At 42.4% G+C, this 16,358-nt stretch overlaps 1 protein-coding gene across 2 annotated transcripts in view; it reads right to left on the bottom strand.

Moving 5' to 3' along the window:
- Positions 1-16,358, bottom strand: part of COP1 (COP1 E3 ubiquitin ligase) — a 181,186-nt gene that overhangs the window by 86,118 nt on the left and 78,710 nt on the right. For both annotated transcript variants that reach the window (XM_077332509.1, XM_077332510.1), the window contains exons 13-15: positions 13,434-13,542; positions 11,328-11,409; positions 305-421 (exon numbers count right to left, since the gene is read on the bottom strand). In XM_077332509.1, the coding sequence (XP_077188624.1) occupies positions 305-421; positions 11,328-11,409; positions 13,434-13,542 (308 nt within the window). The remainder of the gene's footprint in view (positions 1-304; positions 422-11,327; positions 11,410-13,433; positions 13,543-16,358) is intronic.

Below are 16,358 nucleotides of genomic sequence, written 5' to 3'. Positions count from 1 at the left end.
GAGACCAGCCAAATCAAGGCATCCAGAGAGTTTTGACACTGGGGATGTACAAAACATAAGACTAAAAAGGTCTGCTGAAGTTAAGCGGGAAATTCCCACCAGAAGGAACACGCCACAGAGTCAGAAGATAAGCCCTTCTATCTTCTAACTACCCCAGTGTGAAGACTGACCTCTATCTCAACAGAGTGCTGCATAACTTGTGTGTCTTCTCAGCAGTTTTCATGATTAAACAACAGCACAAACAGAACAAAGGGTTATGGCTTACAAAACACAGTGTGGATACACAAACAATTGTTACACGTACCTGCACAACCAAAGGCTAGATGGTACCTAGATGATGGGCTGAATTTGACGCAACACACATTCGCCTTGGCCTCAATACTGGCTACGGAATTGTCCAGGTTGGTTGACCACAGCTTCACTAATGAAAAAAACAAAAGGACAGGAAACAAGCAAAATGGACAAGGTTAAGCTGTAACAGCTTTGCTGAGCACATGGCACATGTCATTGATCATTGTTATTGCTAACTGGGAATCTGACAGTGCTAAGAGGCGCCACTTACCACTAATAACGTAAGGTGGCAGGCAGCAATTATGCAGGGACAAAGACTTCAAAGATGCAATGTGTGGCCAACCCTCCCAAGGGGAAAAATATATTGAAAATACAAATCCATGCCAGGAAGACTCACAACTGGAAGTGAAAACTCCCTGCATGAAGGCAGGCCTTTATGACTAACTCATTTGTGAAGGAGGTCTAACTCAATGATTTGAAAAAAAAACAGATAAATTCAGTTTGTTTGACATTTAGTGTTCTTGGCTATTAATGCCATGGCCGGATCATAGAGGCCATGTATGATGACCCTTATCAATCCGCAATGTGGTTGGATAGAATGTTTCCATTATAGAATGAATAGAGCAAACTTCAAGCCTCTTTTGGCAGCTGCATAAATCTATATTAGCGCCTCAGGAAGCTGGAAGCAAGTGGAAAGCAGTCCTGGTTAACCATAGGAATCAAAGCCAACGTGTTCATCCCTCACTATCCAACTGAGTTCTGATGTATTCAAACACAATGATCTGCATCACAACCAAATGAACAGGTGCACTTTTTAAGCATGGAAGAAAGTTGTGGGAAGTGGAACTGGTGTGCATATGGATGAACTGCAGAAAGCTCAAGAGGGGAAAAAAGGCATGGTACAATGGCTTACATGTTGATAGATTCATATATAAAATTAAGTGATATTAGACACTGCTTAGGGTAGGTTTGCATGTCACTCACTCAACAGTCTGCTCTAGAGAGAGACTTGGGGCATTCTGAATTCACTCTAGAATGTTATCAATAAGTTAGGTTAATGTATCAATCTACACATTGGCACAAAAAGTCTTGGATCTCTCAACAGACTAGACATCCCTGCTGCCAGCCAGCATATATTTATTCCTATATGGCGAGCTGGGAATGGGTTTTGATGATGATGATGCATTTATACCCCACTTTTTTCTTCAGTGGAGGGCAAAAGCGCCTTATAAGACTATTCTTCCCTCTTCAACTTTATCCTCATAACCACCATCCAGGGAGGTAAGCTGGGTTGAGTATGACTGACCCAAGACTACCCAGCAAGCTTCCACAGCACAGTAGAGATTAAAATCCAGGTCTCTCAGATCCTAGTCCACGACACCGTGCTGATTCTCACACATATATTTTATTTATTTCAGAGTACAGGACATCAGAAGAAATGCAACACTGAGCTCCAGTTAATATCCTTCATAAGCACAAGGATGCACCTTCTGTAGATTCTACACGGTTTCCTTTCTTCCTTCATTTGGAAAATGAAGAGAGCCTAGTAGGTCTTCCAGCATATTATGACCACCATTGCCAGCTGCCAAGAGAAAATGTCCTGTCCCGTTAACGAAGGCTTCACGAGGCACTGTTTACCCCATGCCAAAAACAGCTTTAGATGCCCATTTTTATTAAGTCTGTATTAAAGGGACAGGACATAAGACTGGACAGACACTTATCCTTGATGCTTTAAGGCTGATCCTGCAGGGGGTTGGATGAGATGGCCTGTATGGCCCCTTCCAACTCTGATTTTATGACATTTTTCTCTAGACTTGTTGGCAACCCTAATTATGAATCATACACTATTTCAGCAGATAGGACTTCTCACCACAGGAGCCGCCACTGCTATGGGCCACATATAACCATTCCGCATATCCGAGAATCTGATCACAAATTTCTGCCTAATGCTGACATGGGGAAGGATTTAAAGCTCAGGGAAAATGTCAATTATCAAAACCATACCACAGTACATGGCTGTGCAGGTATACACAAGGACATGATCCAACAGCATCTGAAATAAGGCTAATGTGGCCCTTCTTCATTTTTTCTCCTGCCAGTGGACCTTTCCCCTGTTTTATTCACAGTAGTACTTCTTATCTGTTTGACAAGGGGGTGGGCGTTATCTGGGGAGTCCATTCTTTTCCTGTAACAGGGAAGAAAGGACTGAGCCAAACACAACGGGTTGAGAAAACGAAGAATGGCAAGCCACTTTCATATTAGCTTCCAGCATATTCCGAGAGAGAGCGTTTCACCAAGCAGTGGTGTTCGACCAAATCACAAGAAAAAGGTCACGAGGGTGCAGCTTCTTAGTAGCTTAGTAATGCTATAAAGCACTTCCAGTATAAATGAAAAATTACAGTACTTACCAGCTCTCTCATGCACCAAAACACATGGAAGCCAAGGTAAATCACCTACTTTTATTGCTTATATGGCACAGAAGTTAATATATTCTGCAATCTCACATATTGCACATGCTGACAACTCAGCCGTCATGCAGCCACATCTTCCCTTTGGTCTCCCCCACCATCTTCTTTCTCAAAAGATGACGGGAACACTGACGCTTCACACACACTGTGAACCCCTAGCTACACACCAACTCTGTTTATTCCTAGGTGCCTGCATTTCACTTGAAGAGAATAGTATATGTGTGCAGTGGTAGGTTTTATACATGGGAGCAAAACTAAAAGGTTGAGAACTTGGTAGGGCGTGTGTGTAGACTACAACACACAACTGGGAGCAGACCAGCAATGGGGCTTGTCATGAAGTGGCATACAAGACAATGGAGGAGTTAAGCCCTGCATTTAGTAGCAAATAGGACATCCCTTAGCAAAAGGTTGTCAATATCTGAAAGGAATTAAAGACTCAGAATATACAAGTGGTGAAAGTGTGCAAGTCCAATGTTCCAATAAGGATTGAGTGAACAGGCTGCTAGGTTTGGTTAAATATCTCCCAGATAGTGCTCTACAGCAGTGGTCCCCAACCTTTTTATCACCAGGGACCACTCAATGCTTGACAATTTTACTGAGGCCCGGTGGGGGGGGGTAGTTTACTCCTCTATTCACAACCACTGCCCTAACACTCTCTGATCGCTATGGTAATGTTTAAACATCCCTTCAAAATAAGATACAGACATGCCACAACAATGAACATAAGGAACATTTTATTTTCATGGAAATTTTAACTCATGACAATGACAAATCAATGGGAACCCTGAGCTTGTTTCTCTGCAACGAGATAGTCCCATCTGGGAGTGATGGGAGACAATGACACCCGAAGTGTGTCGTAAAGGGCCGGGGGGGGATGAAGTAAAGGGCTGGGGGGGGGGGAGAAGGCATCCTTCGCAGCCCACCTCCTATTAGTCAACGGACCACATGTGGTCCGCAGCCCACAGGTTGGGGATCGCTACTCTACAGCTCGAATTAAGAAACTGGCTGCTTGGATGTGAGGGCATCTGTCACCCCCCATCGCCAGGGTTGATTCAGCTGATATGGCTGGCTAGACTGCTCCATGTGCATCCCTCCTGATGCTGCATGCTTGGTGGAAGGGGATGACCATCCCAGAGAGTAGCAGTGTATCATTCTTCAGTCAAGGATATACAATAACTGGCTGTTTGTAAAATTTAAAAGGACATATCAACCTTTCCTAATAACACTGACCCCGCCTCTAATCAGAATGAGTCTATTAATACAAGTTGTGGACTATGTTTTATGCTTAGGTGCTTACTTAATGGTTTTTAAAAAATACACACACAATCAAGTTGAAAGTGAAGTGATCGATTCAAGTAGAGAAAATTAAATCTGACTTTGTGAAATTAATGGAACTTAAATGTGCTTAATGCTGACTGGGTCATGTTAATAGTATGCACATTAAAGAGAACATTAAAATTAGAGCCCCATTCACAGGCACTGATATATACACGTTTGAATGGACTTCAGAGTTACACACGCACACTCAAAACCCCTATTTACGCTCTGATGCCATGTCCAGTCCATTAATATTCCATTCTGTTTTAGTTCACCAAGGTCTAGCACACTATGAGTAATCATACGAACCATGCAGGGTTTTTTTTATATATACTGAAATGGCCTTAGCCCTTTTTTAATCCCCAAAGAGCTTTAAATTAGAAATCGCTCCACCTGGAAGAGATTTTCACAGGCCAAGCCTTTCAATTTGCTAGTCCCATGGCAAAAGCGGTGGTGCCAACAAGCAGCACGAGCTGTGTGCCATGCCAGCAGCAGAGGGCACTCACATGACTGGGCTTGACACACAGGACACAAGCGATTTCCATTTCGGTAGTTAAAAACAAAGCAGTTCCTGCCAACAGCAACTGCTAAAACTGGAAGAGGCAGCAGTACTTTTTAAAAGGGGGAGGCAGGCCCCCAGTATAACCGCAAGCACTAAAACACCTTCCAAATTCATGCCCTATGGAACAGTGTGCGCACTGATGCCTATTAGGTAGCGTTCTAACTAATCTGCAGAAATTAGGGAGGCTTCTGTCAAATGGCTGTGCCCTGGCACCACATCCTACCAAAGCCAGAAGAGTTACTTAGGCGGCTGTTCTAAATATGCTCACTTGAAAACCCAAGTTCCATTTGAAAAGCAGCAGCACTTATCTCCCAAGAACAAGCATTTAGCTGATTTGTGCCAGCCGCAAATCTGCCGCTGATCAGTGGTTCTCATTCTGACCTCTCTTAGACCGTTTATGCACTGGGAACTTCACTGCCCCAGTTTCCATGCAGGAACACAAATTGGGGGCGGATGAGGTGCACCGGGCCAAATGCTCCCCCATGTGAGTGCAGAGGTGGGGCACCCTGCCACGACTAAAACTCCAGCCTGCAGCCCGGCATGAAACCTCCAGTGCATAAACGGTCTTATCGGTGCAGGATTTCAAGACTTTTTACAGACACAAGCATGTGGCGGTTTCACATACCTCTTGCCAAACAGCAACATTTTTAGGCTAGGGGGTTGTGCCACGTTTGTGCATACTCTCGCACACACTTTTCCTCATCAAGACTGAAAATTTGGGAGACATATTTGCTCCTCTACCCCAGGAAGATGCCGAGTTATTCTTTCCCACAAAAATGCTCCTTCGTACAATCCCTTGGAACAGGAAAAGGGCTAGTCCAAAAGCAAAAACTAGGCCACATCAACTGGGACCCTCCAGAGACTACATGGGAGCTAGAAGAAAACAGCCTGAGTTTCTGCTGTGGTTACAGGTTTTGGAACGTATGAACCCAAATAAAGAAAACTGCAAAATCACCATTCCCTATCTCTCACCATCCACGTATCTCTCAGTAACATTCAAAGTTAAAACCAATATGGTGTTGTGGTGGGTATCAAGCCAGGATCTAGGAGACACGGGGTCAGATCTCTACTGTCATGAAGCTTGCTGGGTGATCTGGGGCCACTCCCACACTTTCAGACTAGTCTACCTCATAGGGTTGCTGTGAAGCCTAGCCTACCTCACAGGATTCTCCTTACTGGGGAAAAAGGCAGGGTATAAATGAAGTTGTTGTTAGGTGCGAAGGCGTGTCCGACCCATCACGACCCCTTGGACAATGATCCTCCAAGGCCTTCCTGTCCTCTACCATTCCCCGGAGTCCATTTAAGTTTGCACCGAGTGCTTCAGTGACTCCATCCAGCCACCTCATTCTCTGTTGTCCCCTTCTTCTTTTGCCCTCAATCGCTCCCACCATTAGGATGAGGTAAATAAATGAAGTAAATAAAGCCAATACATCAATGTTGCCATTCTTTCCATATTTAAAAGGGAATCTTCTCGTGTACAGTTTTTTTTTATTTTATTTCACAGGCTCTAATCTTGTTAATATATTATTTTAGCCATTTCAAAGAAATTAAGATGCTTATTATAAAACAAATATTGATCTTCACGATGACACCGACTTGATGTACTCACCGGACCCTGTACCATCCATGGCTCTTTTATATCTATTTCCCATGCAGACAGCTTTTGTTGACATACCAAATGAAAAGCCCATTGAATACTAAAATGATTTTGTCTCACTAGACTTCTAAATAAACAAGCGCCTTATTTATTTTCAATTTATAGCATCTTGGCTTTTTAAATAGACTTTACTGGGCTAACATGTTGATAGGCAATTTTTAAAAAAAACTCAAAAATGTGTTGCTGTATTTCTTACTTATACATGCCAAGATCTGGCTGCCTTGTTTTTGAAATCTGGGGGACAGAAATATGTTCTATATCAATGGGCGAAAACTCCTCAAGATCATAGAAGACCCACATTTCCTTCCATCCCCAGCATGAAGCTTTCCTCTCTGGGAGCCTTGCAGCTTAGCCATTCCGCTGGTAGTGGGTGCTAAGAACCACTTGCCAACCAAAAGCCCCACCAGGTAAGGGCTTTGCCCACTTTCCTGAAACGTGGCACAGGTGCCACACTGGAGAATGGTATTCAGAAGAGCCATAGACAGCATGCCACAAGTACTCCAAAACCACTGAGAATCACTGTTTTAACTATTCAATAAGAAGAATCCAACATAGTTCTCTAAGCAAAAACTGGGCCTTTATTCATTCTGCTCTCATTAGATTTGACCCCCCCCCCAAATATTCTCTAGTTGACATTTACTGATGGTTGTTGAGCTTTTGGTGGATGGTCACTGTAAGTGCTTTTGTAGGTGCTTTTGGTGGATGGTCACTGCACATGTGGCTCTCCACGAGCCATGTTGCAGAAAGACAAGAGGTGCTGCTGCATTCTGTTTAAACTGAATGCAAAACATTTGTTTTTTTCCTATAAAAAAATAGTGTTTTTTTTACGTCTAATTCAATTACTGCCCTATCACAAATTAAAAACAGAAGAGCTATGATGAGAGTAAGGAACTTGGGACGAACTGAGTTTCCATCGGCCTATAGGAAAGGAAAAGATATGGGAGGCTATATATTGATTAATGGAATCAGATGTTGTCCAGTGTAACAAGTTACCACAAATAGGAATAACAAGTTCTAAGCCATTTCCACAGGTGCAAGCAAGTAGTAAAGCTTCAGCCTACTTCAGGTATCTAGTAGGTTTCTGACCAATCCGATGACCAAGAATAATACCCTAAGGATGGATCTTTGGTTACTATTGAAAAGGGGTGTATACTTTGTCTGGAATTGTATACCTAAAAGACCTACAAGCATACATAGGAAGCAGCTATAGAAGCACAAGTAAATATACTTGAACAATCAGGAACACACAATATTCTTATTTCCAAGGTACATGGATTTACATTATACGCATACTTTATTAGTAAATAATGAAACGGAGTTACTGTTTACAGTTAGCAAACAGCTTTAACAATAATGCACATTTTCACTACAGTAGGACTCTTATTTGCAGGTTTGTTTCTGAGGTATCTTGCTGTGCCATAAGCTGTAAGGAAACACAGTTTTATCTGTAAAGCGGCTTACAGCTTGTGGGAAATACAGTTTCCAAAACTGAAAATAGGTAGCCTATTCCTCTTAGGTATAGGTAGCCTATTTCCCCCTCCCCCCAAAAAAGTCACTTTAGTTTTCTTTAAATGTATCAGATGTTCTTAGGGTAACTGATAGTGAAACATACAAAATACAGATTTTGATGTTATTCATATTAAGGAACGTTTTACTTTTTCTCAAACCTCTCCTTTGAAATGAATCGGAATTGTTCATGCAAAAGAAGTATAGTGCTGGCAGTCTCTCCTTGTATGAATTATCAAGTGCTTCATCTTAAGCTCTTCTTTAACAAGCATGGTGTGAAGAGTAGCTAATCTTCTGAACACAATTTTTTTTAGCAGGTTAAAGAAATGACTGGTGGTAGCCAGCAGCTCAAAAGATGATTCCACGTGAAAGCTTAAATCCTGTTAAACTTTTCTTAAGGTGATACTCAAAGCACATTCTGTATACATCTTCCCACAATGTTCTCAGTTGCAAAGGATTTTCCCCCCTGTAAAAACTTCTTTATGCCCAATATACACTGGGAACTATAGATTTCAGAGTTGGTAACGTATTTTATTTTTAAAAATAAAGTGCTGTACCTGCTTCTCTGTAACCATCTCTTCATTACTGTATTTGCCCAAAAGGAAGACTAGTTCCCCCACCCCACCCCAACCCACCGAGAGTTGTGTCCCCTCAAGAAAAAGGGGTCATCTTGTATTCACATCAGAGTATGTATGCTGTATAACAGGAGGGGTCTTGTTCCAATCATGGTAGTCTTCGTTTTGAGTTAATACAGTACTCTTCCCAGTCCTTTTCATGTGAACTACCCTGAGTCTCAGAGGGACGGAAGTATATACATTTAATTAATTAATTAATAATGGATATACTGAAGGCAAAGGCAGCCATAAATAAATCTGTGCAAAATATTGGACTGGGTATCCTAAGGCATTAATAACTAAGCAACAAATGCAGAATGAGACTGCAGTATTTCCTGGACTCGGCACCTGTTGCAAAATGGAGATGGTAGTGTCCTTACCTAGGTGATGGGACAGCTTCCAAATCAACAGTTAGCAATAGGTTGAACTTGCCCAGATGTATCAAACCATTTTTGTATTTCCTTACTGGATGAAGAGACTTTTTCTGTACCTTTCTTTTGGGTGGAGAGGTTGTTCCTCCCGTGTTTCAATGTGTTCAAGAATTGTAACTGCCTCTAAATTTCCATCTTGCTATCTCTTTATAAAAGTAAAGATATCCCCTGTGCAAGCACCGAGTTATGTCTGACCCTTGGGGTGACGCCCTCTAGCGTTTTCATGGCAGACTCAGTACGGAGTGGTTTGCCAGTGTCTTCCCCAGTCATTACCGTTTTACCCCCCAGCAATCTGGGTACTCATTTTACCGACCTCGGAAGGATGGGAGGCTGAGTCAACCTTGAGCCAGCTGCTGGGATTGAACTGCCAGCCTCATGGTCAGAGGTTCAGACAGCATGTCGGCTGCCTTACCACCCTGTGCCACAAGAGGCTCTCTTTATGCTCAGGGGCAATTACCAGATGACAATTGGACAACATGGGAAAAATGTGATGCCCACGTCAATGATGGGAACACTAATGGATTGTGGGCTTGCACCCCCATACACACACCTCAGACTCACTCAAATGCCAGTTTACACATGCTATTGTAATAGTAGTAGCTTTGTTTAAACACGTGAGGAGAAAGTCAATAAATGATCCTAGAAACCTGTCCCTGATTCGCTCACCATGGTTAAGAGACAGGGTTGAATGTAACTTGGTTCTATAATGATGAAAACATTCTATATGTGGCTGTAAGAAGTGTCTCAGTACTTATAGTGCCTTCTTTAAAGGAAGGCTTAGATATAATTTACTTCCTATCCATAAGTGTAGTGGAGACACCCATTTAAAAATGGGCAGGGGGCCTTGGAGATCCCCCCAACCCCAGGTTTCCCCACAGTCAGGAGGCTGGTGAGAGCAGCGGGGGACAAGTGCAGGAGGCTAGTGAGAGCAGAGTGGCTGGTATGTAGCATGCCCAGCTGGCCTTCCCTGCCTACCCCAGAGACCAGGAGGCCGGGCAGAATGTTGTGATGGGCACACAGATTCTGCAGCACTGAATGAATAGAACCTTGGGTTTTAGGACCAAGAAGGCACAATTCATCTACACGGTCAAGAGAGGACCATAATCTGTTTTGGGACTCTCATTTCAGCTACTAAAGATGAATCATGGGGTACACAGCAGGCTTACAATGCAAATATTGTGAACTGCTGCACACTCTGCTCTGAATTTGTCACTCTTACTGTAGAAGCAGGGAATTAGAAACAAGGATGCTTGACTATATTTGTTCTTATACGATATGGAGGGAAAGGTTCTATTAAAATATTCCCAACTTGAAAATTATACTTAATTACCCCCGCTGTACCTGATGAATGCATAAATTATGCCAGTTGAGGATATTCCAAATGTTTACCTTGAGCTAATTGAGTATAGAATTCCTATCATGAAGGGGAGTGCTAGAAGCAATATTTACAGCAGTGACTGAGATTAAAGTCAAGGCTGACATAATGATGGTTTATCAGGAACATTTTAGGATACTAACAGCATGCTATTCTCTTCCTATTGAATGAAATTCAATAGGGACAAGTGTAAAGTTCTGCATTTAGGTAGGAAAGACATATACACCAGTATAGGATGGGTAAGACTTGTCTTGGCAGTAGTGAGCGTGAAAAAGTTCTAGGAGTCTTAGTAGACCATACATTGAACATGAATCAACAGTGTGACTCAGTCGCTAAAAAGGGAAATGGGATTTTGGGCTGTATCAAAAGGAGTATCGTGTCCAGAACATGGGAGGTGAAGGTACCGCTTTACTCTGCTCTGGTTCAGCCTCACTTGGAGTACTGTGTTCAGTTTTGGGCACCCTAATTTAAGAGGGATGTAGACAAACTGGAGCGTGTCCGGAGGAGGGCAACAAAGATGGTGAAGGGTTTGGAGACCAAGACGTATGAGGAAAGGTTGGGGGAGCTCGGTCTGTTTAGCCTGGAGAGGAGACGACTGAGAGGGGATCTGATAACCATCTTCAAGTATTTAAAAGGCTGCCATGTAGAGGATGGAGCAGAGTTGTTTTCTCTTGCCCCAGAGGGATGGACCAGAATCAATGGGATGAAATTAATTCAAAAGAAATTCCGTCTAAACAACCGGAAGAAGTTCCTGACAGAGCGGTTTCTCAGTGGAACAGGCTTCCTCAGGAGGTGGTGGGTTCTCTATCTTTGGAAATTTTTAAACAGAGGCTGGATAGTCATCTGACGGAGAGACTGATTCTGTGAAGGTTCAAGGGGGTGGCAGGTGACAGTGGATGAGCGATCGGGTTGTGAGTGTCCTGCACAGTGCAGGGGGTTGGGCTAGATGTCCCAGGAGGTCCCTTCCCACTCTATGATCCTATGTGGGGGAAGCCCTGAGAGGCAGGTGGGAGACTTAAAGCATCTTAAAGCTCCACCTTTGAAAACTACAGGGGAGTGGAAGTTTCACCCCAGGAGTATTTACTGGACAGTGGCTGAAAGCATACCTTTGGCATCATCAGAACCTGAAGCCAACAGCTTAGGATCCATCAGATTGAAGTCCACACTCCAGCATCTTTTCTCATGCTCCTATTTTGAGAAAGAAACACAGAAATGGAATATAGCAAGTTACTACTCAGATATAAACTAAGTAGTCATGAAGGATGTAGCATGTGGTTTAAATGAATGTGAGCAAAGCTTTACGATGCTTAAAGGGACTTTGATGGAATTTTTCTTCTGCACAAATATTGCTTGCATCTAGAAAGCTACATCAAGTCTTCATTAAAAACAAAACAAAACAAAAATAGCAGAACCCACTGCTTATTTGCTTCTTGAAAGATGGGAAGTTTGGATTATTTGTGTTAAGAGAACACATGTTTCGGCTTGTTACTGCTCCCTAGTGGGCTCTCCCTCTTTTGAAAATAAACAGATATCTAGAGTTAGGTCTAAATGAATACATTACTCTCTTTGTAGCCATTTAAAGCAATGTTTCTTTCAAAGATAACTAGCATGCTCCAGAATCAAAATGCTACTTGCAATAATAAATGTATTTCTACAACTCTGTTCTCTGAAGAGAGCATATATTTAAGTCAATTTAGGGGGATTTAAATAAGGGTGTTTTGATTATAGCAAGACAATTTAAAATGCCAGGATAAAGGAGGAGAAATGGCTTGGGCAAGGTGACGAGAGAACTCAAAAAGGTAATGCAAAACGCATTCTCAATGCAAACATCATCTATTTTAAGCAAAAAGGAGCACTGAAGCAAGGCACCAGGTTGGACCTTACTCCCAAACGGATTTTCCCTCAAGGAGGAACTCCAGCCAGGAATTTCAAGAAAGAGACTGGCATACGTTCCCTGGACTACTCCCATGTATGCACCCCAACCAACTGTTTGCCCTCTCCCACCTCCTGCTCCTTATCTCTCTCTGTTTTGTCTTGGCCAGTAATTACTGACACTGAACAGCCAGAATCCATTCATTAGTATGGTGGCAATTGATTTACTGAAAATACACGGATGCACACACTTGAAAAGCAATCAGTTTTCCCATAACTCTAGAGACATCCAGCCTTTTATGATAAGTGTCAATATTTACTGAGAAGCTGGTTATTTAGTTATTGAAAGGAGGCACTTGGCAGTTCTTCTGTTTAGTGCCCCAAACAAAAAACACTGAATCAGAAAGCTTGTTTCTGACATCCACCACGGCTAATGATGAATGTGAAGATAAAACTTGGCCCTTAATTGAAAGCCGCTTATTCCCCTTGAAACATATCCCCCTACACATTCAGGGCATGATAGTTATGACCTTGATTCTAGTTAATCTCAACACCTTGCCCCCAAAAGCTTGGACATAACTTATTTCTGGATGAAGGACCATTTCCCTGGTCAATGAATTAGAACACAGGCATCCTATGGCATGCAGTCAAATACCAAAATATTTGAATACTAGGTCTCTCTGGCCCTAATGAAAAGACTCTAGGACAGGGGTAGTCAACCTGTGGTCCTCCAGATGTCCATGGACTACAATTCCCATGGGAATTCCCATGGGAATTGTAGTCCATGGACATCTGGAGGACCACAGGTTGACTACCCCTGCTCTAGGAGACCTGGGACAATATGGTCTTAGCTATTACTAACATGCCTTACCTCAGAGAATAAAATGAAGTACAGCTAACTGAAAAAGACAGGGTATGTTACCCTGTCTCATTAAGACACCACGAGTGGCACCTTGCATTTCTGTATTCCCCATCAATTACACGGTGAGGTTGAGGAAAGCCATCATTCAAACGGAAGAACCTCAAACTATTTTGACAGGTAACAACTTTTAACGAAATGATAAGTCCCTATTTTCTCCTTGACAGCACGGGACTCTCTGCTCTGACGTTCACGATTCCAGATAATTTTGCATTCTGCTTCTATAACTCTTGTTCAGCATTTTTCGACTAACAAATTAGCATTATCAGCAGTAGTATTTACAAAAAGAAAACCCTTTGACAAAGCTGAAACAAGGAAGATTTGGCTAGATCCTTTGTTTGAAAGTATCCTGGTCGAAGGCAAAGTATCCTATTGTTTCTTGGGAACCCAAAAGCATCACATCTAGGACAACACACTTTACCTGGTAGACTTTTGACCGCTGCCCTGTGAACCCATCCCACAAGATGACGGTACCTTCATAGTCACTGCTGGCCAACAGGTTTTTGTGGTAACTACTCCAGCTGATACAGCTGTAAGAGAGAAATAACCCCCAGAATAAGAGTGAATCCTTCTTGGAACTGCAATCGACAGCATGACAAGATGAGCCTTGCGATAATCATTCAGCAGGGGCACCTGTTACCTACTTAAGTTGATTAGGTGAGAAATACATGTCTGCAATTATTTGGTGGGCCAAAATGGCACTCGGTGCTGGAATAATGACTCTGTCTCTTGCAATTTCCTATGAAGGCATACAAATCTGTGCCTGGTTTCCTAAAGTGCATTATGCCCTCAAATTCAGTCTCATCTGAGAAACCGTTCATTAGCATATGGATTCAGGTTCATCCGGATGTACATGGAAGGCCCTGATTGAAGTAACAGCTCAAGACTGACATTCAAGCTTATGCTATTCCTCCTGGTTTTATGAGCCTCTGTGAGATTGTGGGAGAACAGGCTTCTTCTCTAAATGCAGCACAAAATGTTTTAGTCAGGTATAAGCTTTCATGTGCATGACCCCTTCCTCAGATACAACAAAAAAGGCATTGCCAGTCCGTACAACATAGATAGAAGGTGAAAAGTAAATGACCATTCAATATAATGATGTTTAACAAATTCAAAAACCAGAGCTGCAAAACCGCCCAGAGCTGTAAAGAATGGGCAGTATAAAAATCCAAATAAATAAATAAATAAATAAATAAATAAATAAATAAATAAATAAATAAATAAATAAATAAATAAATAATCAGGAATCACAAGCTTAGCATATAAGGTTACCGTTTGTTTGGGTTTAATTCTGGAGGGAAACATAGTGATGGGATTTATGACGTCAAAATTAGGGATGAATGGGCAGGTGTATCTTTAATTGTGGAATGCTGAGAGCAATTAATTGTGCAATGCCGAGAGCAATTAATTGTGGAATGCTGAGAGCAATGCTGAGAGCATCTCCTAACTCCAACTGCTACTACTGATGCCAACGTCTCAATGTGGAAAGACATGATTCTTATTGTATCAAGTTATTCAGTAACCAGAATAAAATCCATCTGCATTGGCTCCCAGAACACTGGCTCCAAGTGGAGTATCAGATTAAGTTCAAGATGCTAGATTTGACCTATAAGGCCATTTATGGCCTGGGCCCAGCATACCTGAGTGACCACCTCTCTAAATATATCCTCTGAAGCAGGGGTAGTCAACCTGTGGTCCTCCAGATGTTCATGGACTACAATTACCACGAGCCCCTGCCAGCATGAACATCTGGAGGACCACAGGTTGACTACCCCTGCTCTGAAGAACATTGCACTCAGCTGGTTCCAACAGCCAGCTGTTTGTCCCTGGCCCATGAGAAGTGTGCTTGTCCTCAGTCAGCTCAATGCCAGAGCACATGGTTTGCTTACAGAATGTCTCAGAATGTCCTTTCCAGACACTATGGTTAGAAGACTCTAGCAACAGGCCATATACAGACGTTTGCACAAGATCAATAGTTAGCTTAGACAGTAGTGAATTAAGACAGACCAGCATGTTCAGATGGTGGTGACACAGCCTTTGAGATCATCTTCCTTCACCAACCAGATCAGTAAGGAAAGCACGCAGGAAGAGATGCACACAGACCTTACCTGCTGGATTATGTCTTGAGGAACTGTAATCCAGCAGAGAACATCTGCAAACCCCAAAGAAAGGGGGAGGAAACTGGCAGGAGCTAAGAACTTGAACGGGGAGTGAGCAAAATATTTGGCTCCAACTCTTAACAACCTTTTGTACAAGCTTAGTGTGGCCACGGTACAAAAAATTCAGGTGAGACAGGACAACAGTGAAAGTGGCAGATGAAAGATATCAGAGTCTGTAATCACTAAGCGGCCCATTAACACCTGGTTAAGTTTCTTCACACACCATAAACCTTTTAATACTATTTTTATTTCAAATCAAATTATCACAGAATAGGGCAATCTTCCTCCTATTACTTGAACTTTATCTCTTTCAGCCACCTATAAATAATCAGGAATAAAAAAGTGTCACTATTTAAGCACAGTTCTATATTAAAAGCCACATTTCCTTTCCAGAAAATATACTGAACAGCTTAAGTCAACAGAATGGCTCATGCATTTCTTACTGTTTATGTATACAAGTGTCATCCTATTTGCATAACTGTTCCTATTCTGGGGCTTATAAATATGAAGAACAATGTTCTTTACAAACAACCTTCAACAGACACAGTAAGGATGATTTTCCACACTTCCAAGTTACCGTCATGTACCGCGTTTTGGCCATGTCAATCTCTGGGTTCATCACCCGGCTTGAGTTGTATTCTTGATCAGTGCCCTTTCCAGCCCTGGCCATTTGACTTTTCTTTAGCTCTCTGCAGTGCAGACTGTTTGTTTGTTATGTAAAAGTGTTATTAACTGTTCCCTGTAAATAAGGAAATATGCTATGGTGCTGTCCCTTACACCTGGTTGAAAAATCAGACTGTCTCCACGTTTCACACTCTCCTGGATCAAACGGGTCCACTGTAGGAACCGATCCTTCCTGCCAAAAAAATGCTGATTTGTGCGATGTGGGTCTGAGGGTGCAATTGCCTTGGCCCCTCAGGGTACAGGGATCTTCGACAATGCCTTTGCCAGTGTACTGAGTTCCATCTGATGCTTCCTGATTTTCCTCAATAAAGACCAACTCTGATTTAGTTCCAGTGCTTGGGACTCTTGTTTGTTGGTTCTGAGGGCTGTGACAGTTATGCTGCATATCACTGGTCCAACTTTTTCCACCACATAAACAGGACTCCAAATGTAGACATGAGTAAATGATGACTTGACCATACTATGGCTACCTAAAGACAACCACCAAGTCAACAAATGGTATT

The sequence above is a fragment of the Paroedura picta genome, chromosome 4, assembly GCF_049243985.1.
Source record: "Paroedura picta isolate Pp20150507F chromosome 4, Ppicta_v3.0, whole genome shotgun sequence".
Taxonomy (NCBI): domain Eukaryota; kingdom Metazoa; phylum Chordata; class Lepidosauria; order Squamata; family Gekkonidae; genus Paroedura; species Paroedura picta.
Note: the sequence above shows the minus strand (reverse complement) of the source record. Positions and strands in the feature narration are given on the sequence as shown.